Consider the following 19,044-nt stretch of genomic DNA (forward strand, 5'->3'; position numbering starts at 1 on the left):
TCAGGAATACTTCCCTTGAGCTTCACATAAAAATAATGTATTTAATTTTTTTTAAAGTTCCTACATCAGCTTTACCCCAATACCTGCATTTGCCTTAATTACTACAGACTTTCAGCTGTCACAAATGAAGAGCTAAAATTATTTGTACAGATTTTTGTGCAGGTAAAAGACAGTGTTGGCCAAAGTGTGGTGGTTGGGATAAAGCCAATAATCAAACAGAGAATGGGACGCAATTCCTGATGTTTCAGGCTCCAGGGTGAGCTCCCACCTTTGGAAAAAAGTGTCTGCAAATGGGAAAAAGCCTTGGTTGTTAAAAAGTGGCCCCTTGTCCTCACCAGGTCCAGCACATGTCCCCATGATGTCACCAAACGGTTCCATGCCGCCGATTTTTGTGCCTCCCGGTTACGTATCTCAGGTATATTTATTTCTCCTTCTCTTGCAGTGTGGTTTTTGGGGAAATTCTAATCATATTTTTATTACTGGTTGGTGATTTTAGCTGTGAAAAAAGCTGGTTTTTCCATTGAACTTACCAACTGTTTCACTTTATTATGGGCTCTGTCCCTTCTGTTACTGACTAATGTCTGATCTGGTTTCCAGGATTTTTTTAATCCTAGTCCCAGCAGTTAAAGATATTTTTTGTAACAGGGACAGCTCTGAATTGACTGTCTGAGCTCCATGAACAGGATCTACATGTTTATTTTTCATCAGTCCTGTTTGCAGGGTGGAGCTGAGTTATGTGAACAGTGTCAGCTGCAGGTTTTCTATTCTAATATAAAAATTTTCCAAATTTTCAGTGCCCTCCTCTTTACCAGCCCCGATCTTCTGAAATTCCAGCACAGCACCACTGCTGGAGCAGAGCATGCAGAGTATGGTGGTAGTGCAAACACTGATTCCAGTGATGTGTTTGGGAAATGAACAGGGCTCTGGGCTCTTCCAACTTTGCTTTTCCACTGCCATGGATTTTCCACTCCCGGGTGTTGTTCGGGACCTGCGTGTTGTTACCAGAGATAATCCCCATTCCCAGTTTGATTTATTTCTAAATTTACGCATTTTAAAAGGAAATAATTAAAACCAAATGGGGAAACAGAACTTGTTATGTAGTAATGTTGAAAGTCGGGAGTGTTCTACGTAGGTTTGAAACCTGTACCTGAGTTCTTGGGTTCTCCAGGCCATTTCTTTTTGCACACAGCTGCATTTTGAGCTTCTACTGTTCTTCAGCTCTGCAAGACCTTGAGGAAAGATTCCCCTAGACAGTTTCTGATCCTTGTGAAATGGATCCCTCAGTGCAAACAGTGAGCAGAGCCCTGGCAGCACTGAGCTCTTCAGCCTGAAAACCACATTTATTTGTTCGGTGTTTGCTGTCACCTGAAACCAGCAGGGTTGGGTTGTTTTCCCTTGGTTGTTGTGACAGGGATTGACAAGTTGGAAGGCAGCTTTAAATCAGAGCTTGAGTTACCTGGACTGTTCTTGTTAGATGAGGTGATAACTTTGTGTTCCCAGTGTCTGGAGGAGCCCAGGGCTGGTTTTCTTGGAGTCTGCCAAAGTGGAGTGAAATAACGCAGGAGTGAACAGGTTGTGGACTCCCATCCCTGGAAGTGTTCCAGGACAGGCTGGATGGGGCTTGGAGCAAGCTGTTCTGTGGAGGGTGTCCCTGCCCATAGCAGGAGTGGGATGAGATGAAGTTTAAGATCTTTTCCTACCTAAACCATCCTGGGGTTCTGTGATTGTTCAGCACTTTGGTGTGACTGACTGCCTCAAACTCCCCTTCACCCCAGCAGCGCCTGCCTGGTTTCCACTGGAATCCAGTCTGGTGTGCAAACCCGACTGTGTGCCTGTCAGCTGCTCCTGGGTGTGACCTGGAGCAGGGAAATGCCTTGTTAAGTGTACAGTATTTCACGGGATTGTCTCTGGCCTCACAGTTGATCTCTCCCGTTTCCTGGCAGGTGGTGGAAGAAAACGGAGTTCGGAGAGTGGTGGTGGTGCCCCACTCGGGGGAGTTCCACCCTTCCATGCATCCCCCTCCTCCCCCCCCTCCCCCCCACATGCCCCATTACATGCACCACCCCCATGCCCTGCTCCCACCGCCCCCTCACCCTGTGTTCCCTGCGGTGCCCGGCACAGGAGAGATCCCACCTCAGTTCATGCACCAGCACCCGCCACCACACGTGTTCCAGGAGCAAGGTGAGAGCCCGGGAATGCCCTGAATCCCAGGAGGGACAGCTGGCCCTGCCTCCCCACACAGTCCCAGGGGTTCTGGTATTAACTTAGAACACCCCCGTGGGTCAGGTACTCACCATGTGCAAAGTGTGGTTGTGTATCCTCTGAATTTTCTGTTTGAATCCTCTGTTTTCAAGGAGTTACGTAGGTTTGTACCTGAGAAATGTTGTGTTTTCCGTGCATCCCTCCTTTTGCCACTGTAAAACTCACAGCAGTGACTCTTAAAACTCCTTTCCTTACACCTCTGCACACTGAGTTTTGTCACAGCCTTGGCATGAAGCTTATTGAAACTGATCATAATTTGATACATGAATGTATTTTTCTTTCTAGTCCAAATATGACTGAAAAGTGAACAAAAATAACCCAAAAAAGTTGTTATCCGTGTTGGAGGGTGAAGTGCAGACCCACTCAAAAAACTGAAACGAAACAATAAATCAGTGGAGGACTAGGAGTATTGAAATTCTATATTGAATTAAACCAAGCTCTAATACTTATTTTATAATCAAGACTTAAAACAGAAATTAAACTTAGTAAGACCATTCATTGTCTCTTAAGCTTGAATTGGTAATTACGTATTTTGACTCAATGTAGGGTAAAAGAGCACTTAGGCTGTGCTGGAAAAATTCAGTTTGGGTCCTAAATTTGCTTCATTTTTTGCAAATGTGTCTATAGCAGGGAAGAAAGGTAGCTGTAAGGCAGGATCTAGAGCAGCTGACAGAAGAAAGGCCAAAAAATTCAGTTTAAAAAGACTCCAAACTCCAAACTCTCTGCACTTCCAGACTGACAAAGCACAGGGAAGTTCCAGGGCTCAATTTTAATGCATTTTCCAGCTTGTACATTCAGATGTCAAATGAATAATTCAGAATAATGAAGTTATTTCTCCCTTCTTCGCAGAACCACGTTCCCATGGAAGGACAAACTTCATCCAGAGGGACGAGAGGAGTCTCAAAATGCAGGAGCACCTCAAGAAGAGGCTAAAGGACAGACAAGCCAGTGGTCACACCAACAATAAACTGAACAGCCCTCCCTCCTCACCACATAAAGTTGTTAATTCTTCTCCCAATGCCACAATTTCCAATGGGAATGGAAAGGGCCAGCAAGGGGCAGTTGGGGCACTAAAGCAGAAGCAGATAGGAAAAACAAAGGGCAGTACGGAGGCAGAGATGGGAGGTAGGTGGCATGGACAGGGGAAATCTCAGTTATTTTCTTATTGTCTATAAATTCATTGCAAAACAGGTTCTGAAAAAGCTGAATCTATAAATTTGTTTGGCTGTTTGGGATTAGAGGAAGCCTGAAATCCATTATGGTTAAATTTTTTTTTCTCTAGGAATCGTTGGAATATCAAGTTTTTTCATTTGATATTGATAAAATAAGGTCTTCGAGAAGATTTAATATTAAACCTTTTTACTTCCCTCTTGTTTCTGACCCAGGGCTGATCAATATTCCCAGTGAGGTTGACCCCCAGGTACTTCCAGAACTTCTGATGTCACTGTTTGTGGTACTTTTTGGTTAACTGGGAGTCACTTAAGTCTTCAAGAAATACGAAAATTTGAGCAGTTGTAGATGCTGCTGTTTAATTAGTTGTAATTACAGCTTTTTAATACCTCATTGCTACTAAAAACCTCGTGGAGTGTTACTGGCTTTGCTGTGCTTTGCTTTGAGACAGTGTCAGGCTTCTTCCAAACTGGGAATGTTCTGTGCCACAGAAATTCCGGGAAAACGCATAAGGCAGAGATAAGATCTTACTGTCCTTTTTTTTAACACCTCTCACTTTTGGAGGCATGTTTTTGTGTTTGTCAAAGAAAACCTATTTCTGCTGCATTAGGAAAAGATCCCCTTTGTGCAGGATGTACTAAAAGAGTTTTTGTACCACTGTTGGTTTTGGATAGTTGGTGTTTCTGCCTCTCACGCAGCCAAAACAAACAGGGAAAATGAACTTTGCACAATAAGTGCTATTGTTCAAGACCTAATGAGGCCAACTCCATCTCGTGGTGGCCTTTTGGTAACAGCCTGGGTTGCTCTCAGGCTTTGGGATAATCTGGTTTGTGTTTAAATTGCAGAACCTGACACAGAATCCAGGAAATGTGATATTCACTTGAGCATTGGCAAGCCAGTCGTAAGTATTAGCCTTAAAATCCCATTATTTTCTGGGCCCGTGCTTCCTGTAAAATAACTTGTGTTTTATCAATCCCTTTTGCTTTGTTCTTAATGGTTTGATTTTTTTTAATGGAGAAGATAATACAGTTAAGTTGTCAGAGTTTATAGCTGGGAAAGGGCAATCGTGCTGGAAATTCACTATTTCTCAGTTTGCCAGCCTGTAATCCCAGAATATTCCACTGTTGCAGTTTTCCAGGGTATGTGAGGGCTTTACCTTGCAAACCAGGGTCCTGCTAAACTCTTGGAGGTTTGTCCACTCTTGGAACCATCCTTTGCTCAGCAGAGAGGATTTAGGAGTGTTGAGGATAAAATTAACACAAATAGATCCTCTTTCGATGTTATATTGAGAAAGTGGAGCAAATATTTGAGTATGTGGAGACTTACTCAGGAAGATGGAGTCTGGTGAGGGTAATTAAAATGTCTGTGTTTGATCTTGAGCAAGTTTAATGAGCTCTTCTCTGCATTATCCACACAGCAAACAGGGGTTGTGTTGCTTTGCACCAGCTTTTGAGGGGGATTTTGGTCCTTCGGTACTTTTTCCCTGCTGCGTGTGACATCTGTACTTAAAGCTGCCACAGCGCTGTGTTGCCTCGGGCAGAGAGAACTTGGAGTGTGGGAATTAAGCAGCAAAAAAAAAAAAAAAAAAAAAAAAATCAGACAAGAAATTTTGAGTTTTACAGACAGAGCCTGTGCTGTCCTTAAGATCAATGAGTGAATTGATTGAGGGAGCTGTCAGAAAATGAGGTGTCTGTGCCTAAGTCTGATCTGGGATCCTGCCTAAGACTCCCCAGCTGAGCATTTGCTCCAAAGGAGTGATGGAAACACTGATGCAGGAATTTTCTCTTCCTGCCTCTGTGTGGTGTTAATTTGGTATTGGAAGGGAAAGCCTTTATAGAAATGAAGAGAGGAAATCATTGCATTCCAAAGAATGCCTCTATATTCCCATTCCAGAGGGAAAGAATTCCTCCAGTGAGGAGTTTCCTAGGCCAATTAGCGACGCCATGTTATTTACTAATTAACCTTTTCTTGCAGAAAGCAAACTTACTTGCATTATTTATGCTTTTAATAGGTTTCTGATATACAAGCAAGATCAGCCGTTCTGTCCTGGAATCTCCCAGTTAGTTCACAGAATGGAGAGAGCCATAGTCATAGTCCAGCAGCATTTACATTTGAAGTAGCAATATCCAACAGTGGTAAAAATGGAAAATTTAAATCTGTCTATGTGTAAGTTTAGTTTCTTCCTTTAAGCACAATGTTTAAACCATTAACCAATCGGCAATCTCTCTATCAGGAGCTGTTTGTTGACTTGCAGACCTTCCTACTTCACATGAAATAAATTTTAAGTAATGTCACTAAAGAGTTACATGGACAGTGGGAAACTTAAATGTGCACTACGTGGTTTTGCTTTTCAATGAGCTTTGAGCCCTGAGGTTTAAGGAAGAGCTGTAACTCTGCTTTCTGTTTGTTTTTGCCTTTTCACAGTGGGGATGAATTAACAATTACACTTCCTGATCTCAGACCAGCCACTGATTATCATGCCAGGTATGGTGCTGTGAAGGAAATAATGCTTTGGTGGATGTGGGAATTCCAGGGTTGTTGTGGCTTCATGAAAAAGGGGTGGTACAAACAGTTAAGGAATACTGTGAAAAACACCCTGCTGTGGACACTGGGTTTGCTATCTAAAGTCCCATTTATCTTATAACTTCACCAAAATACCACCTCATTTCCTTCCCTACCACTTTCTCTGTTTCTTCAGATTTCTCAGTTACAAACTTTAAATTATTCTCTGCTGGTATATTTTTTAGAACAACACTCTGTAGATTGTTGTGGGCTGAAGTCAGTGGTAAATGAAATAATTTAGCCTTGAGATTGGATCTGAAAGTCTGACTTGTCAGCTTGATTTCCAGAGATGCTTGTCTGACCTGCAACAGTGGAAGCAGGGAAGTGAGAATGGGAAATGGGATGGGATGATCAGGAGTAAATGATCCTGACTGGAGGTGTTGGGCTGGCCAGCCAGAGAGCAGCTGGTGAAACAAACCAAGGGAGCACTGGGAAGAGCCACAGTCACTGCTGGGGCACAGGAGTAGATGAAAGATTCCCTGGATAAAAGTCCTGCTCTGAAGCCATAGAGGAGTTGAGCTGGGCACAGCTCCACCTGCACAGTGGATTGCGTTTTCCACAGAAAGAGGCAAAACTGCTGAAAACACGAAACAATTGCTATGAAAATGGTGATTTTATGATTTAGCCGGTTTAGTGCCCATATTCCTGCACAAGTGTTGGCTGTATTTGAATTTTAAGGTGTTTTTAGCAAATGGCTCATTTCCAGTGAAGTATGCTATTATCGTTTGGGTACATCTGCCATAATTTTCATCCCCTATTCCACAGGTATTTCAGCACTAAAATGTGTCCACTGTGACAGAGAGTAATGGCAGAGTAAATGAAGGGTGAGAAATGGGGGTTTGGGGTCAGCAGGTGAACCTGTGTGACCCCCACCCTGCAGCCACTGCTCAGGATTAAATTCCTGCAGCTGCCAGCTCTTCCCTTAAATTTCCAGGTGCCAGTGCAACAGCCGCATCATTAATTACACTTTGTTTAGAGTTTCAGCAACCAGCAGTTCCATCAAAGAAACCATTTCAGAAGTGGTGAGCTTCACTACAGAGAGCTGTGAGCCAGACTGTCCAGCAGCCCCAAAACTGATTAACCGCACCAAAAACAGCCTGAGCTTGCAGTGGAAGGTAAGAACCAAACCTGGGGCTGAGTGAAGGGGAGCAGAGAACTCTGCTGGGTTCCTGTGCAGTGTATTTAAGTTAGCTTTGTCAAGAATTCAATGTGTGCTGTAGGTGTTGCCTTTTAATTTGCTCAGTGAGGATTGATAATGAAACAGTAATTTCCTTTCTCTGTTTTTCAATGTTTGCTGAGTTTCTTGCCTGCAGCTTTGGTGTGTCAGCTCTTCTCTTCTGAACTGGCAGAGAGGAAAAAATGGATTTTTATTTATTTATATCATTGCTTGAGGTCATGGATGATAAACAGATTTGACTGAATGTTCTTTTAGTTATGCTGACCCATTCAGACTAAATTTCTTTGAATCTCATTTTTAATCTGACTTACGAATATAACCAGTATCTGTGAAGACTTACTGGTAGCTGTGTTTGCTTGGGTTTTCATGTTTTTCTTACGATTATGCTGAAAAATGGTTCCAGCTAAATGACTTCAGTGAAATTATTTGTAGAATCTGTGCTTAGAAAATGAAGAAGTTCCCATTTCATGTGTCAGATGTTGCTTGTGGGAGCCCTTAGATTGCACAGGCAGGTGGTGAGCACACAGTGCATGACATGAGGAAAAGAGCTCTAAGAATATAATCTGCTTCATTTATAAAATAAAACTATTCATAAATTCATATTCTAAACTATCAGGACTAAAAGAAGTAGCACAGCAGCCTTGTATTAAAAGGCAGTTGGAGTTTATAATATTCAATGTGTAAAAAATTGGTAAAATACATTTACAGCTACTTGTTTTTAACTCTTTTTTTCACTGTTTCTTTATTTTCAGTCCTCAAATGACAATGGTTCCAAAATAACTAATTTTCTTTTAGAATGGGATGAGGTAAGAGCTTTTCTAGTACAAAAAAAAATCGTAATGACGTCTGTAGAGCAATTACACGTAAAAATACCCTTTGCTTAGGTACAGCAGCTATTTCGGGGACACTCCCCTGACAATTTTAAAGGGACAGATGATCAGTGGGAGGGGACAGTGTAAAACTGCCTCATTTGTCATCTAGGGCACCAGTAATTCCGGTGTTCTCTTTAAATGCGTAAGCATTTGGCGTCTTTGGGTTGTGTCACAAATCTCCCTCAGCTCTAGAGCGTCTTGCTGAGATGTAATGCAAAGGGATAAAAAAACTTCCAGAATGAGTTTTGTTTTCAGCACCAAAAGTAATCAGGTATCTCAGTCCCAATGCGGTTTCTTATCAAGACTGCTCAGGGTGACCATCAGCAGACTCAGGATGACCATGATACATTAGATTTTGTATTCTTGAGGCTCAATAATTTGTTTTTTAATTACTGTTAAATGAGTGAAATGATGTTTCTCGTGGAAGGTGTCCCTGCCTATGGAACAAGATGAGCTTTAAGGTCTCTCCCAACCCAAACCAGTCTCAGATTGTGAGATTTAGGAAGATGTAGAGTGAGGAGGGTGACCCTCGCAGGGATCAGAGAGTGACTCTGGATCTCCCTGTTTCCTAGGGGAAGAATGGTCCCTTCAAGGAATGTTACTATGGGCACCTGAAGCAGTATAAGCTCACCAGACTCACTCCCTCCACAAGATACTCCCTGAGACTGGCTGCTAAAAACGACATTGGAATGAGGTAACAGGAGCCCAGGGATACCATATGATTACTTTCTCCCCGGATTCCATCAGCTGCTGCTCACCCTTGTTCAAAATCTCCTTCCCAGTGGGTTCAGTGAGACGGTGACGTTCAGCACGGCCGGGGTGGTGCCACCGGCCCCGGCACCACCTGTGCTGCACGAAGCAGGAGTGACCTGGATGACCCTGAAATGGAGCTCTCCTGCAGGAGAGGACTCCCTCACCTACAGCCTGGACATGGAGGAAGAAGGTTCTGTAAGTGCTGGGCTTTGTGTGGAAACTCCCTTCATAGTGCTGGAAAAAAAATAAACATTTTTTTACCTTCTGAGAAATGGTCAGCAAGTATTGCATGGAATTCATGGCACAGAAATTAAATATTGCATGGAACTCATGATGGAGTTGAGGTATTGCAAGGAATCCATGGCAGAGATAAACTACTGCATGGGATTCATGGCAGAGATAAAGTATTATGTGCAATTCATGGCACAAAGTATTGCACGTAATTCCTGGCACAGAAATGAAGTTCAAGATAAAAAGAATGCGATTTGTCCACTCTGGGTTTTGTTTTACCTTAAAAATCAGTGACTGTGTTCATGCTTATTTTCCCTCCTTGCCAGGGCTATGGGTTCCAGCCCCAGTACAATGGAGATGAGCTCTCATGCACTTTAAGAAACCTGAGGAGGAGTACATCCTATAAGTTCAGGGTTTGTACCACAGTTTGTTCCTAATTTCATGTGCTTTCCTGGGCTTCAGTATTCTCCAGGAAGTTTTTCAACTTGAATGGGGACAGCAGGAATCCACCTGTTTGTCCCAACAATTACCTGTTGTTAGAGCAGGTTTTGGTGAAGTAATAATACAAATCAGATTTTTTGCACCAGCTAATTTTGGTATAAATGGTTGTCTTTATTTTGGTTGGGTTTTTAATAGAAGATTTTTTTTTAATCATCCACATGTTTATCCTCATGTATTACCAACATGTATTACTGTCATTAAATAAACCACTTATTCTCTGTTCTCTTACCTCCTCCAACAGCTGTTTGCCTACAACAGTGAAGGAAAAAGCAGCCCCGGTGAGGTGGTGGAATACAGCACCAAACCTGACAGACCTGGACCTCCGAGCAAACCTGTTGTAAAGGGCAAGATCCATCCCCACAGTGTGAGAGTCACGTGGGGTAGGTACCTTGGGGTGTTCCAGTGCTGCTGGGGTGTGGACAGCCTCTCTCTGACTGAATGAGAGGGAACTCAGGCTGATTTATGTGCAGGGATTGTTACTGCAGGAACAGGACCCCAAACCGGTTTATTTTAGGGTTGTAGTGCCACACTGGTGTTGTTCATTCATTTTTGAGAAGCAGTGACTGCTGTGATGATACGCTCTGAGTTTACTGTGATGTTTAAATAAGTCTTATGTGCACTTAAAAAACAAGAGCTGATACCTGAAATTTGGATTGTTTTCCCAGTTACTCTTCTTGGCGTAATCACAATTAATAATAGGAGGAAAATTGCTCTGAAAAATGTATTGTCAATCATTAGGTACACTGGTTTCTCTTGCTGATTGACTTTCCTGTTTGAATGACTTTTCACTCAAAAAGCTGGTAACAAAATAATGCCTTGATGTTAAATCTTCTGTAACTTAAGCTGTTGATTTCTTTCAGAACCCCCCAAGGATAGTGGAGGATCAGACATTTCTAAATACACTTTGGAAATCTCCGAGGCATCAGCTGGTAAGGAATCACCTTTGGGTCCTAATACAGTATTCAGTCTCCATCCCTGGAGGTATTTAATTCACATTTAGATGTTGGACATTCTTTAGACTTGGATTTTTTCCATGTTTTCCAACTAAAATGGTGCTTTACTCCAGCAATCACTGCCAATTTCACACGTGTATGTTGTGTTGTACATGTTCTCTGTATGATTAATCATTTCAAATTGATTCTCTGGTTTGGCTGCCTTAATAATCATGTGAGTGAATTTTCAGGTGGGACTTTAGAAATGTTTGAAAGGGTAAAGTGCTCTTCCTTCCCTCAGGAGGGAGGTGGGAGCCCATTTACAGCGGAGCTCAGCGGGAACACGTCTGTGACCACCTCCGGCCTGGCACCTCCTACAGACTCCGGGTGTCCTGTGCCAGTAAAGGTGGGGAGAGCCAGGTGAGCAGCAGGAGGGGAAAGGTGCATCTGGAAACCATTTCTGTTCATGTTTTAGCCAAATGCTTTATGTCTGTGCTCTGCAATGACCTGTGTACCTGGCAGGCCTCTGATGTCACGACTGTCACAACAGCGGCTGTTCACCCTGGGCCCTGTCCCGTGCCCGCCCTGGTGGGCAAAGCCAAGTCCAAGGAAATCGCTTTGCAGTGGGGTAAGCACCAGAGTTGGAGTAAAACACTGCTCTCATTTCAGTCATCCAAATCAAAAATCTTCAGAGAAAAAAAAGTAAAAATTACAGAGGTGCTGTCCATGGCCTTCGTTGTTTTTTAGGTTTGGGGTGGGGGTTTTGTTTTGTTTTGTGGGATTTTTTTTAAGAAGACCAAAGCTTCTGTTCACCTCTGTTAGGGTGATACAGTGTGACTTAAGCAGACATAAGTATTTTCCAATGAGAAAGCTTCCTGTCTCCCCAGGACTGACACCTGCTTGGCAATTTAAAAACCAACCCTTGTTTTCTTACTGTTATCTCAGTAAAGGAGATAAGCAAAAATTAATGAAGATGCACTGTTTTGTGAAGAAACCAGGGAAAATACATAAGAAAAACCTGATGAAGGCCATCTTAAATGAATTATCAGTACCTGGGCGGGGGGGAAAGCAAGCTTCATGAAGTGTTTCTGCTCAGATGCATGAGAAGAGCCTGCCCTAACTTAGGGAATTGAGAAATTAATAGGAAAATCCAATCTCTTTTTGTTTGCCAGGCCCCCCAGCTGTGGATGGAGGCTCTGAGATCACAGAGTATCTGCTGGAGATGGCCAGCTCGGAGCACGACGAGCGCAGGGTGGTTTATCAGGGCCCAGCAGCCGAGTTTGGAGTGACCAATCTGCTCCCAGGGAGAACCTACTGCTTCTGGCTCCGGGCAGGGAACAGAGTCGGGGTAACCACTGCGCTCACCACATCTCACTGACTTCACACAGGGGACAGGATTGATGATGCTGGCGGGGGTTGTAGCCGTTTGTTGTGTGAACCTCTTGATGTTTGTGCCTTCGGAAGTGTTGGATGTGTTATCCCTGAGCTCAGGCTCTGCAGATGTGGTGGGAGCAGCATTGTGTGAAGAGGGGTGTATGCCAGTCATGGCAGGTTGGGAGAAGCGTGGGATAAACGTCTTAATGCCACGTTAGTGGCATAAAAGTCTTTGTGGAGCAGTCCCCAGCTGCTGCTGGAGGGCATGTCCTGACTGGGAGAGGGAGGAGTTACAAAACCCTGGCAGTGGGAGGAACTCAGGTATCCTGTGGGAGCAGAGGCCAGCTTCAAGTATCTGCAAAGAATCTGAAACTGAGCCCTGAACTCTGCTGTTTGCTTCCCTGTCAAGTTAAAAATACTTTGTTTGCTTCACTTGCACATCAGTTCTTGCCCTAGTGCTGTTGCTGTGTTCATGCAGTGTTGTTTTCCTGCAGTTTGGCCCCCACTCTGAGAAGGCAGAGCTTTGCACTGCTCCAGGACCCCCTGAGCAGTGCTGCAAACCCCTGATAACCTGCAAAAGTGCAACTTGTGCTGTGGTTTCGTGGGAGGTAGGTGTTGATGGCTTCCAGTACCACCCAAATTAGTGTTTGGCTTTTAGAAATGTAGTGACATGTTTATGATACACAGAAATGAGAGAAATATTTTATGTAGAGGTGGAATATTTTAAGCCTGTTTCTTTATAGATGTCTGTGTTGGGTTTGGAAAGTCCGGCACTTATAAATTGCAGTCTTAACTGGACAAATTGTGTGGCATTTAGTCCTCCTCATGGTGTGGTGATTAATATATAGTGTATTAATTCCTTTAGGTGGTAAGAGATTGTGGGTCAGTCAAAATTTTGGTGTTGATCTGTGGTGGTGTTACAGCCACGTATCACCTTTTAACTTGAAATCCCTTGGAACAGACCTCAGTTTCCAGTCCCAGTGCTTCCAAAGGTTGGATTTGATAATCTTGGAGGTGTTTTCCGACCTTTTCTGTGACTCTGATCCGGTGTCTCAGTGTAACAGAGCTCCCCACTGTGTGCTGGGGGTGTGTAAGTGCAAGAGCTGAGCAGAATTTCTCCCTCACCTCACAGAGCCCGGCGTGCAACGGAGCAGAAATCACCGAGTACAGGCTGGACTGGGGCCAGGTGGAGGGCTCCATGCACATCATCTACACTGGCCCCTGCCAGAGCTATGAGGTCAAGGGGCTCACGCCTGCAACCACCTATTACTGCAGAGTCCAGGTAGGAAAAGTCTTTTGGTGCCACTGGCACTTACAGTTTGTGGACAAATTCCAGCTAGAGAGGAATAAAGTCATGTGCTGTCACCTGCTCATGCAATAGAGAAGGGAATTGGGAAAAATACTTCTCTTGTCCCCGAGTCCCTCCTCATTCCCTCAATCTTTAGGAGTTTAGATCCAGTGTGCTGTGAAACACCAGATGCTTTGCCCTGTTGACAGATTACTCAGGAGATTTTCCACTCTCTTCCATGCTGCTTTTAAGAACACACAGAAGGCTGTGAGAGCTGTGGCTGCCTGGTTGGAAAACAAGGATTTGGTAACTCCTGTGTGATGTCTTTCAGGCTGTGAACGTGGCTGGGGTGGGGCTGTTTGGGGACACGGGTGTGGTGACCACGCCCCCGTCAGTGCCCGCAGCCGTGGCCGTGCTCCACTTACTTGAAGAGGATCAGATGGAAATTTCCCCTCCCTTCTCCACGTGCCTTGCAATCCAGTGGGAAGAGCCCTGCTGCCACGGGGCAGAGATCACAGGGTACAACATTGAGTATGGGGAGAAGCAGCTGGTCACTGTAGGGAGAAACACAACCCATGTCCTTGAGAATCTGCTGCCTGACACCCTGTACAGGTAAGAATTATTCTGAAATCACATTTACAGGATTTAAGTGTCCTTCGAGGCGAGTGCTTTAAGTTTTTAGAGCAATCCTTCATGCAGTTTGCAGACTATTTGCTTAATTCACCCTGCAGCTCCAAGAAATACTCCTAAAATTGTCATATCCAGACTCCAGCCATGACGTTGGCAGGAGTGAGATCGTGGTTGGTGTTAAGGTTCACGTTCTGTCTCAAAGCCAAGACTTTAAGGTTTCTGGGTTTAGAATTTTTCACTGAGTTGCTCAGGTCTGTGGCCAGAAGATGATGGAGGGACAGGTAAGAGGAGAGCAGGAGTTCCTGTGACCTCAGTCTTGGTTAAAGCTGAGTTCAGATTTAATTTCAAGCTGCATATTCATTGCATTACTGTTTGGAGTTATACTCTATACACCTTTTAACTGTTGCTTTTAGTGTTAACCTAGCACTTTTCCTGACTACGTAGCTGCTCTCTCCCATTCCCAGGATCAGGGTGCAAGCCATCAACAGCTTTGGAGTTGGTCCTTTCAGTCACTCCATGAAAGCCAAAACCAAACCACTACCTCCTGACCCTCCCCACCTGGAATGTGTGGTCTTCAGCTACCAGAGCCTTAAACTGAAATGGGGAGAAGGGCCCAGCAGAGCTTTAATTCCCAACCCTACTCAGTTCAACCTGCAGATGGAGGACAGGTTTGGCAGGTGAGACCGTTAAAGATTTTGTGGTTTTACTGCTTCATGTCAAGTTTTTAAGGTATTTTATGTTATTCTCTCTTCTGTTTGCACCACTGAGTCATTTGGGCATCCCTGAGTTTACCCTTTTGCAGTCTTGCATCCCATCTTTCAACCAGAAGTGCCGTCTTGCACTTCTGCTGCTTGTAAACAGTAAATACTGTTTAAAGAATAAATAAATAGGAATAAATACCTTACCACTATCCTGTGCTGCCAGAGTTATTTTTGGACATTCAAAAACACAGTCTGATCGGCGTATAAGAAACAGGGGTTGGCCAGCTGTTCTTCAACTGGAAATTTCAAATTTAGTTTGGATATTCAAGGGTTGTTCTCTTGATTCAGAGGAGTTGGGCCCTCCAGCCTGAGTGGGAAGAAACCTGGGACACCAGGAATGCAGCATCACTTCTTTGTCCTTAACTCAATTCCGAGTGTTTCAGGTCTGATACTGCCCTACGCATCGGTGATTGCTGGGTAACTCTGTGTGTGTTCTGTGTCCCCCAGGTTTGTGACAGTCTATAGTGGTCCCTGTCACACCTACAAGGTGCAGAGGCTCAGCGAATCCACCACGTACCATTTCCGCATCCAGGCGTACAACGATGCCGGGGAAGGAGCCTTCTCGGAGGTCTGTGCTTTCACCACCACCAAGTCTCCACCTCCACCTCTCAAAGGTGAGCTGGCACTGCCCTGGTAACTGCTGCAAGGAACTGGTGGGCAGGCTTGGATCCTACAGCCTGACCCTCAGCCAGTTTTGGTGGCAACAGAGACACAAACTCGCTGTGAGGGGCTTTGTCTGGGTGTGAAAAGGGCTCCTTGGTTGTGATCACCTCCTGCACTGCAGGTCTTCCACCCCTGAATTGAGCACTCCTACCTCTGCTCAGCTGGAAGGGCATTTTGCAGGGTTATCCATCAAAGTTACAGCAGTGTGTTGGCGAATGAGGGCACAGTTATTCCTCTGATCTTCACTTTTTAATATGGACATTAAAGGTCACCATTAAAGTCACTGTGAAGGTCAGAGTGCTGAGTGCCTGGAGCAAAATTAATTGACTCAACCATGGTTAGGACGTAGTTTCAGCTCTGCCCATGGACAGAAATTTTGGGTTCTGTAATAACTTGAAAGTGCTGCTCCTCTTTACAAACATGGGCTCATCCTGGCAGCTCAAAAAGGCTGACAAGTGTAATCTACATAATAATGATCATTTTTAAGCTTGTCTCATCAATAGGAAAAAAGGAAATAAATCTTAATTGCTTTAAGTGTTTTAAGTGGAATGAGTTGCCTTTAAGCATGACAGCTGTACATTTGTAGGGACAAATGTTCTTTCTCTAAAACACCAACAAATCACTTTATTTTCCAGCACCCAAAGTGATTCAGCTGGAAGAAAACACTTTTGAAATCACATGGGAGCCTCTACAGCCAATGAAAGGAGATTCCATTGTTTACATCCTTCAGCTTGCTGCTGGCAGAGAGTTTGATCAGGTACCCTTTTATGCAGCATCAGGAATGTGAGAGGTTTTTACTGGGAAGAGTTACTACAAAAAAAAAAAGATGTGTATATTTCTTGTGGAACGTGTCCCTGCCCAATGCAGAGGATAGAATGGGATGGGCTTTAAGGTCCCTTCCGACCCAAATCATGCTGTGATTCCATGATTTGAAGGTTGAAATTCTGTTTGAGGAGGTGACAGGGACACTTCAGAAAGTGTGTAGTGAGTGAGCATCGGTTTATCCAGTTCTCCCAACAATTCCTTTGGCTCTTGATTCTTTATCCTGATGGTCTGTGGTACCACTGCCCCTGTTAATCAGAGGTCACCATTAATCACCTCTCTTGGGTGGAGGAGCTTAAAGGAAACAAATGCAGGATGATTTTTTTCTCCTTCCTGAGCCTCTCAGCCCAGGTGAGGCTTCAGTGTGGGGTGTGGCAGGAAACTTAAAGGAATCATGAATTGTCCAGAGATTGAAGCTGTGATTTCATGAAACTGGAGGGAGGAGGGCAGTGCGGTGCCCAGCACTGCACGCAGGCCTGGAGCAGGACGGGCAGTTCCAGGTGCCGGTGGTGAGTGAGGTGCTCCTGACTGAAGTGGCTCCTGTCTCCTGCCAGGTGTACAAGGGCCCCGAGCCGTGGTTCCGGCTGCCGGCCACGCAGACAAACTGCGAGTACCGCGTGCGCGTCTGCGCCGGCCGCCAGTGCCACGACCTGCCGGGCTGCCCAGAGCTCTGCGGCCCCTACAGCCCCAGCACCGTGTTCAGCTGCCAGCGCCAGGAGCCGGGCCCCGCCGCGGCCCCGGCGGGCGCGGAGCTGGCGCAGAGCGGGAAGCGGCTGCACGAGGAGCGCGTCATCGCCATCGCGCTGCTCTGCGGCTTCGCCCTGGTCGCCATCCTCTTCGCCGTGGTCATCCAGTACTTCGTCATCAAGTAGGGCGGAGCTGGCCTTGCTCAGCTGTCTGTACAGAGCTCTCTGGGGTATTTATGGGTAGTTCAATGAAATCCTAGCTGGGAACCCCTCGCTCCATGCGTTCCCGCTCCTGCTGCTGGCTGCCGGCGAGGCTGGCTCGGCAGATCCTTTCCAAATGCTGGACATAGATTTCTTGTAGAAAGGGTGATCCTGGGGCCTCTGTAATCAGGGTGAGCTGTTAGAGAACAGCAATCAGCTGCCTTATGGTGCACACTGGAGGGGTGTGCACACTCCTCCTCTCTCCCCATCCCAGCCAGTTGGAGAGGGAAGGCATTGCTGGAACAGTCCTTTCCCAGCACCTCCAGAGCAGCAGGAGGCGATGGCTGTTCCATCAGGTTTTGCTGTAGTTTGATATCCATGAAATCCAGCAGCACGAGTGCTTGAGCTTAGAGCAGAACTGCAGAGCCTACTAGAGCATACCACATTTACTAGACTGTAGAAGGAAAGCAGAATATTGACTTAGTGATATTACTACTTTACAGTTATTTTAATACTTGGGATTCAGTAATAATCATTTCAAGTGTTGGAGTAGAGGGTGTCAGGGTTTTTTAGGGTTTTAATCCAAACCAATGCCGGCAGGACGTGGCACTCGGCCGGGATGCCCAGGAAAGGCTCTGCCCGGAATGTTCCTGCTGTTCTGAGCAGCTTTGGCCCAATCCACATTTCACTCTCAGTGCCTGAGAGAAAAGTAATTCCCTGTGCAGCATGCTCAGAACAGCACAGGAGTTGTCTTTAAGGAGAAAGAGTGCATTTATGATAAATGTTACACTATTTGGCTCAAAGTGAGCAAATGTTTTTGTACTATTATTAACCTAAAAAAGTTCAGCCTGCTTTGGGTGCCCTTCTAACTTAAACCCAGTGAGCAAATCGTATGTGAGAGAACTCTTTTTAGATAACATTTATACAATGTTTTAAACTTGCTATCCCAGTGGTAGCAGCTTCACATTCCATGGTTTTCCTGTTGGGAGTGTTCAGCCTGCTATGAACTTGTCTGAAAGTCGTCCTGGTTGGCTGGGGGATATTTTTGTGGACACTGTGCACTACATTTGACTGTTGTGTTCCATCTGCTTGTGAATCCTTGAGGAGGAGCCTGGCAGCCTCTGGCTCCATTAGATCAAAGCTTTTGAAAGCTGGAAATCACAAATTTCCAATGTTTCAGGTTGGGTCTTGCCAACAGCATTTGGAACATGCCACAGAACGGTAGATTTAGGGTATTTTGCTAAGTCTGTGGGTCCACTTTGGCCATCAGAACGATGCACTTGTGGGTGGGAGGGTGAATGTGACAGAGCTACAGGCAATGTTTTTCTGGTAATTAATTAATCACTTTTAAGGGTCTTTCTCCTACAGCAGTTGAGGAATAACATTGTGTTAGAGTTTTGAGGCATTGTGTTGTATTTCAGATGTGGAAAACCTAAATTATGACCTAGTATCACTTAATCCTCTTCACAGTAGATTGATGGTGCAATCTGAAATTAATCTTTTCAAAACGTACTCTTCATTTTTGTACTCTATTTATTTTGATTAAAAGTCCTGGAAAGAAAAAAATGTATGTTTGAATGTATTGTTCTACTTGTAGCAGAACTTTAAGTTAATCATTTATCATATCATAGAAATCTCTCCCTCCAGTGTCAGAGTTTTATACAGATATTAGTCTCTAGTTTGCAGAAGAGTTTACAATCTGCCTTTATTTTCCTCATAGTCTCCCTTTAGCGGATAAACTGCCTGCAACAAATCTCCGTTGCCAAAGGATTCTTTCTTAACTCCTTAGAACCAACTTGTAGAGGTTTATATGGCAATAATAGTCCTGAAATTAGGATCGCAGAGTAAATACTAACAAGTCACCACTGGTAAAAAATTTAAATCGAATCCTTTTGTGATTTCCACAAATTTCATATTTCCAGAGAATATCTGGGATTTTTACTGCAATACAGATTTTCCATCAGCTGTTGTCCATTCCAGAAGGATGTACCCTTGTGGCATTAATGTATTTTAGGTATCTTCAGTTTTCTTGTACTGTCATTTTGAGATATCTCAAACGTATGTTAAAGCTGCCATGCATTGTATTACTAAATTGTAACTATCAAATAGATAATATATTTAATACAGCCAATAAATAATACAAATGTATTCAAATTTGA

At 44.4% G+C, this 19,044-nt stretch overlaps 1 protein-coding gene across 1 annotated transcript in view; it reads left to right on the top strand.

Moving 5' to 3' along the window:
• Positions 1-19,044, top strand: part of LOC134563511 (fibronectin type-III domain-containing protein 3a-like) — a 38,867-nt gene extending 19,823 nt beyond the window's left edge. Inside the window, exons 5-27 of the mRNA XM_063421469.1 lie at positions 339-415; positions 1,944-2,181; positions 3,112-3,387; positions 4,278-4,333; positions 5,444-5,598; positions 5,857-5,916; positions 6,971-7,109; positions 7,924-7,977; positions 8,616-8,737; positions 8,826-8,991; positions 9,354-9,440; positions 9,770-9,908; positions 10,389-10,457; positions 10,762-10,880; positions 10,983-11,088; positions 11,633-11,808; positions 12,329-12,442; positions 12,967-13,116; positions 13,454-13,734; positions 14,217-14,429; positions 14,961-15,127; positions 15,812-15,933; positions 16,553-19,044. Coding sequence (XP_063277539.1) covers positions 339-415; positions 1,944-2,181; positions 3,112-3,387; positions 4,278-4,333; positions 5,444-5,598; positions 5,857-5,916; positions 6,971-7,109; positions 7,924-7,977; positions 8,616-8,737; positions 8,826-8,991; positions 9,354-9,440; positions 9,770-9,908; positions 10,389-10,457; positions 10,762-10,880; positions 10,983-11,088; positions 11,633-11,808; positions 12,329-12,442; positions 12,967-13,116; positions 13,454-13,734; positions 14,217-14,429; positions 14,961-15,127; positions 15,812-15,933; positions 16,553-16,870 — 3,404 coding nt within the window. The 3' untranslated portion in view covers positions 16,871-19,044. The remainder of the gene's footprint in view (positions 1-338; positions 416-1,943; positions 2,182-3,111; positions 3,388-4,277; positions 4,334-5,443; positions 5,599-5,856; positions 5,917-6,970; positions 7,110-7,923; positions 7,978-8,615; positions 8,738-8,825; positions 8,992-9,353; positions 9,441-9,769; positions 9,909-10,388; positions 10,458-10,761; positions 10,881-10,982; positions 11,089-11,632; positions 11,809-12,328; positions 12,443-12,966; positions 13,117-13,453; positions 13,735-14,216; positions 14,430-14,960; positions 15,128-15,811; positions 15,934-16,552) is intronic.

The sequence above is a fragment of the Prinia subflava genome, chromosome Z (genome assembly GCF_021018805.1).
Source record: "Prinia subflava isolate CZ2003 ecotype Zambia chromosome Z, Cam_Psub_1.2, whole genome shotgun sequence".
NCBI lineage: Eukaryota > Metazoa > Chordata > Aves > Passeriformes > Cisticolidae > Prinia > Prinia subflava.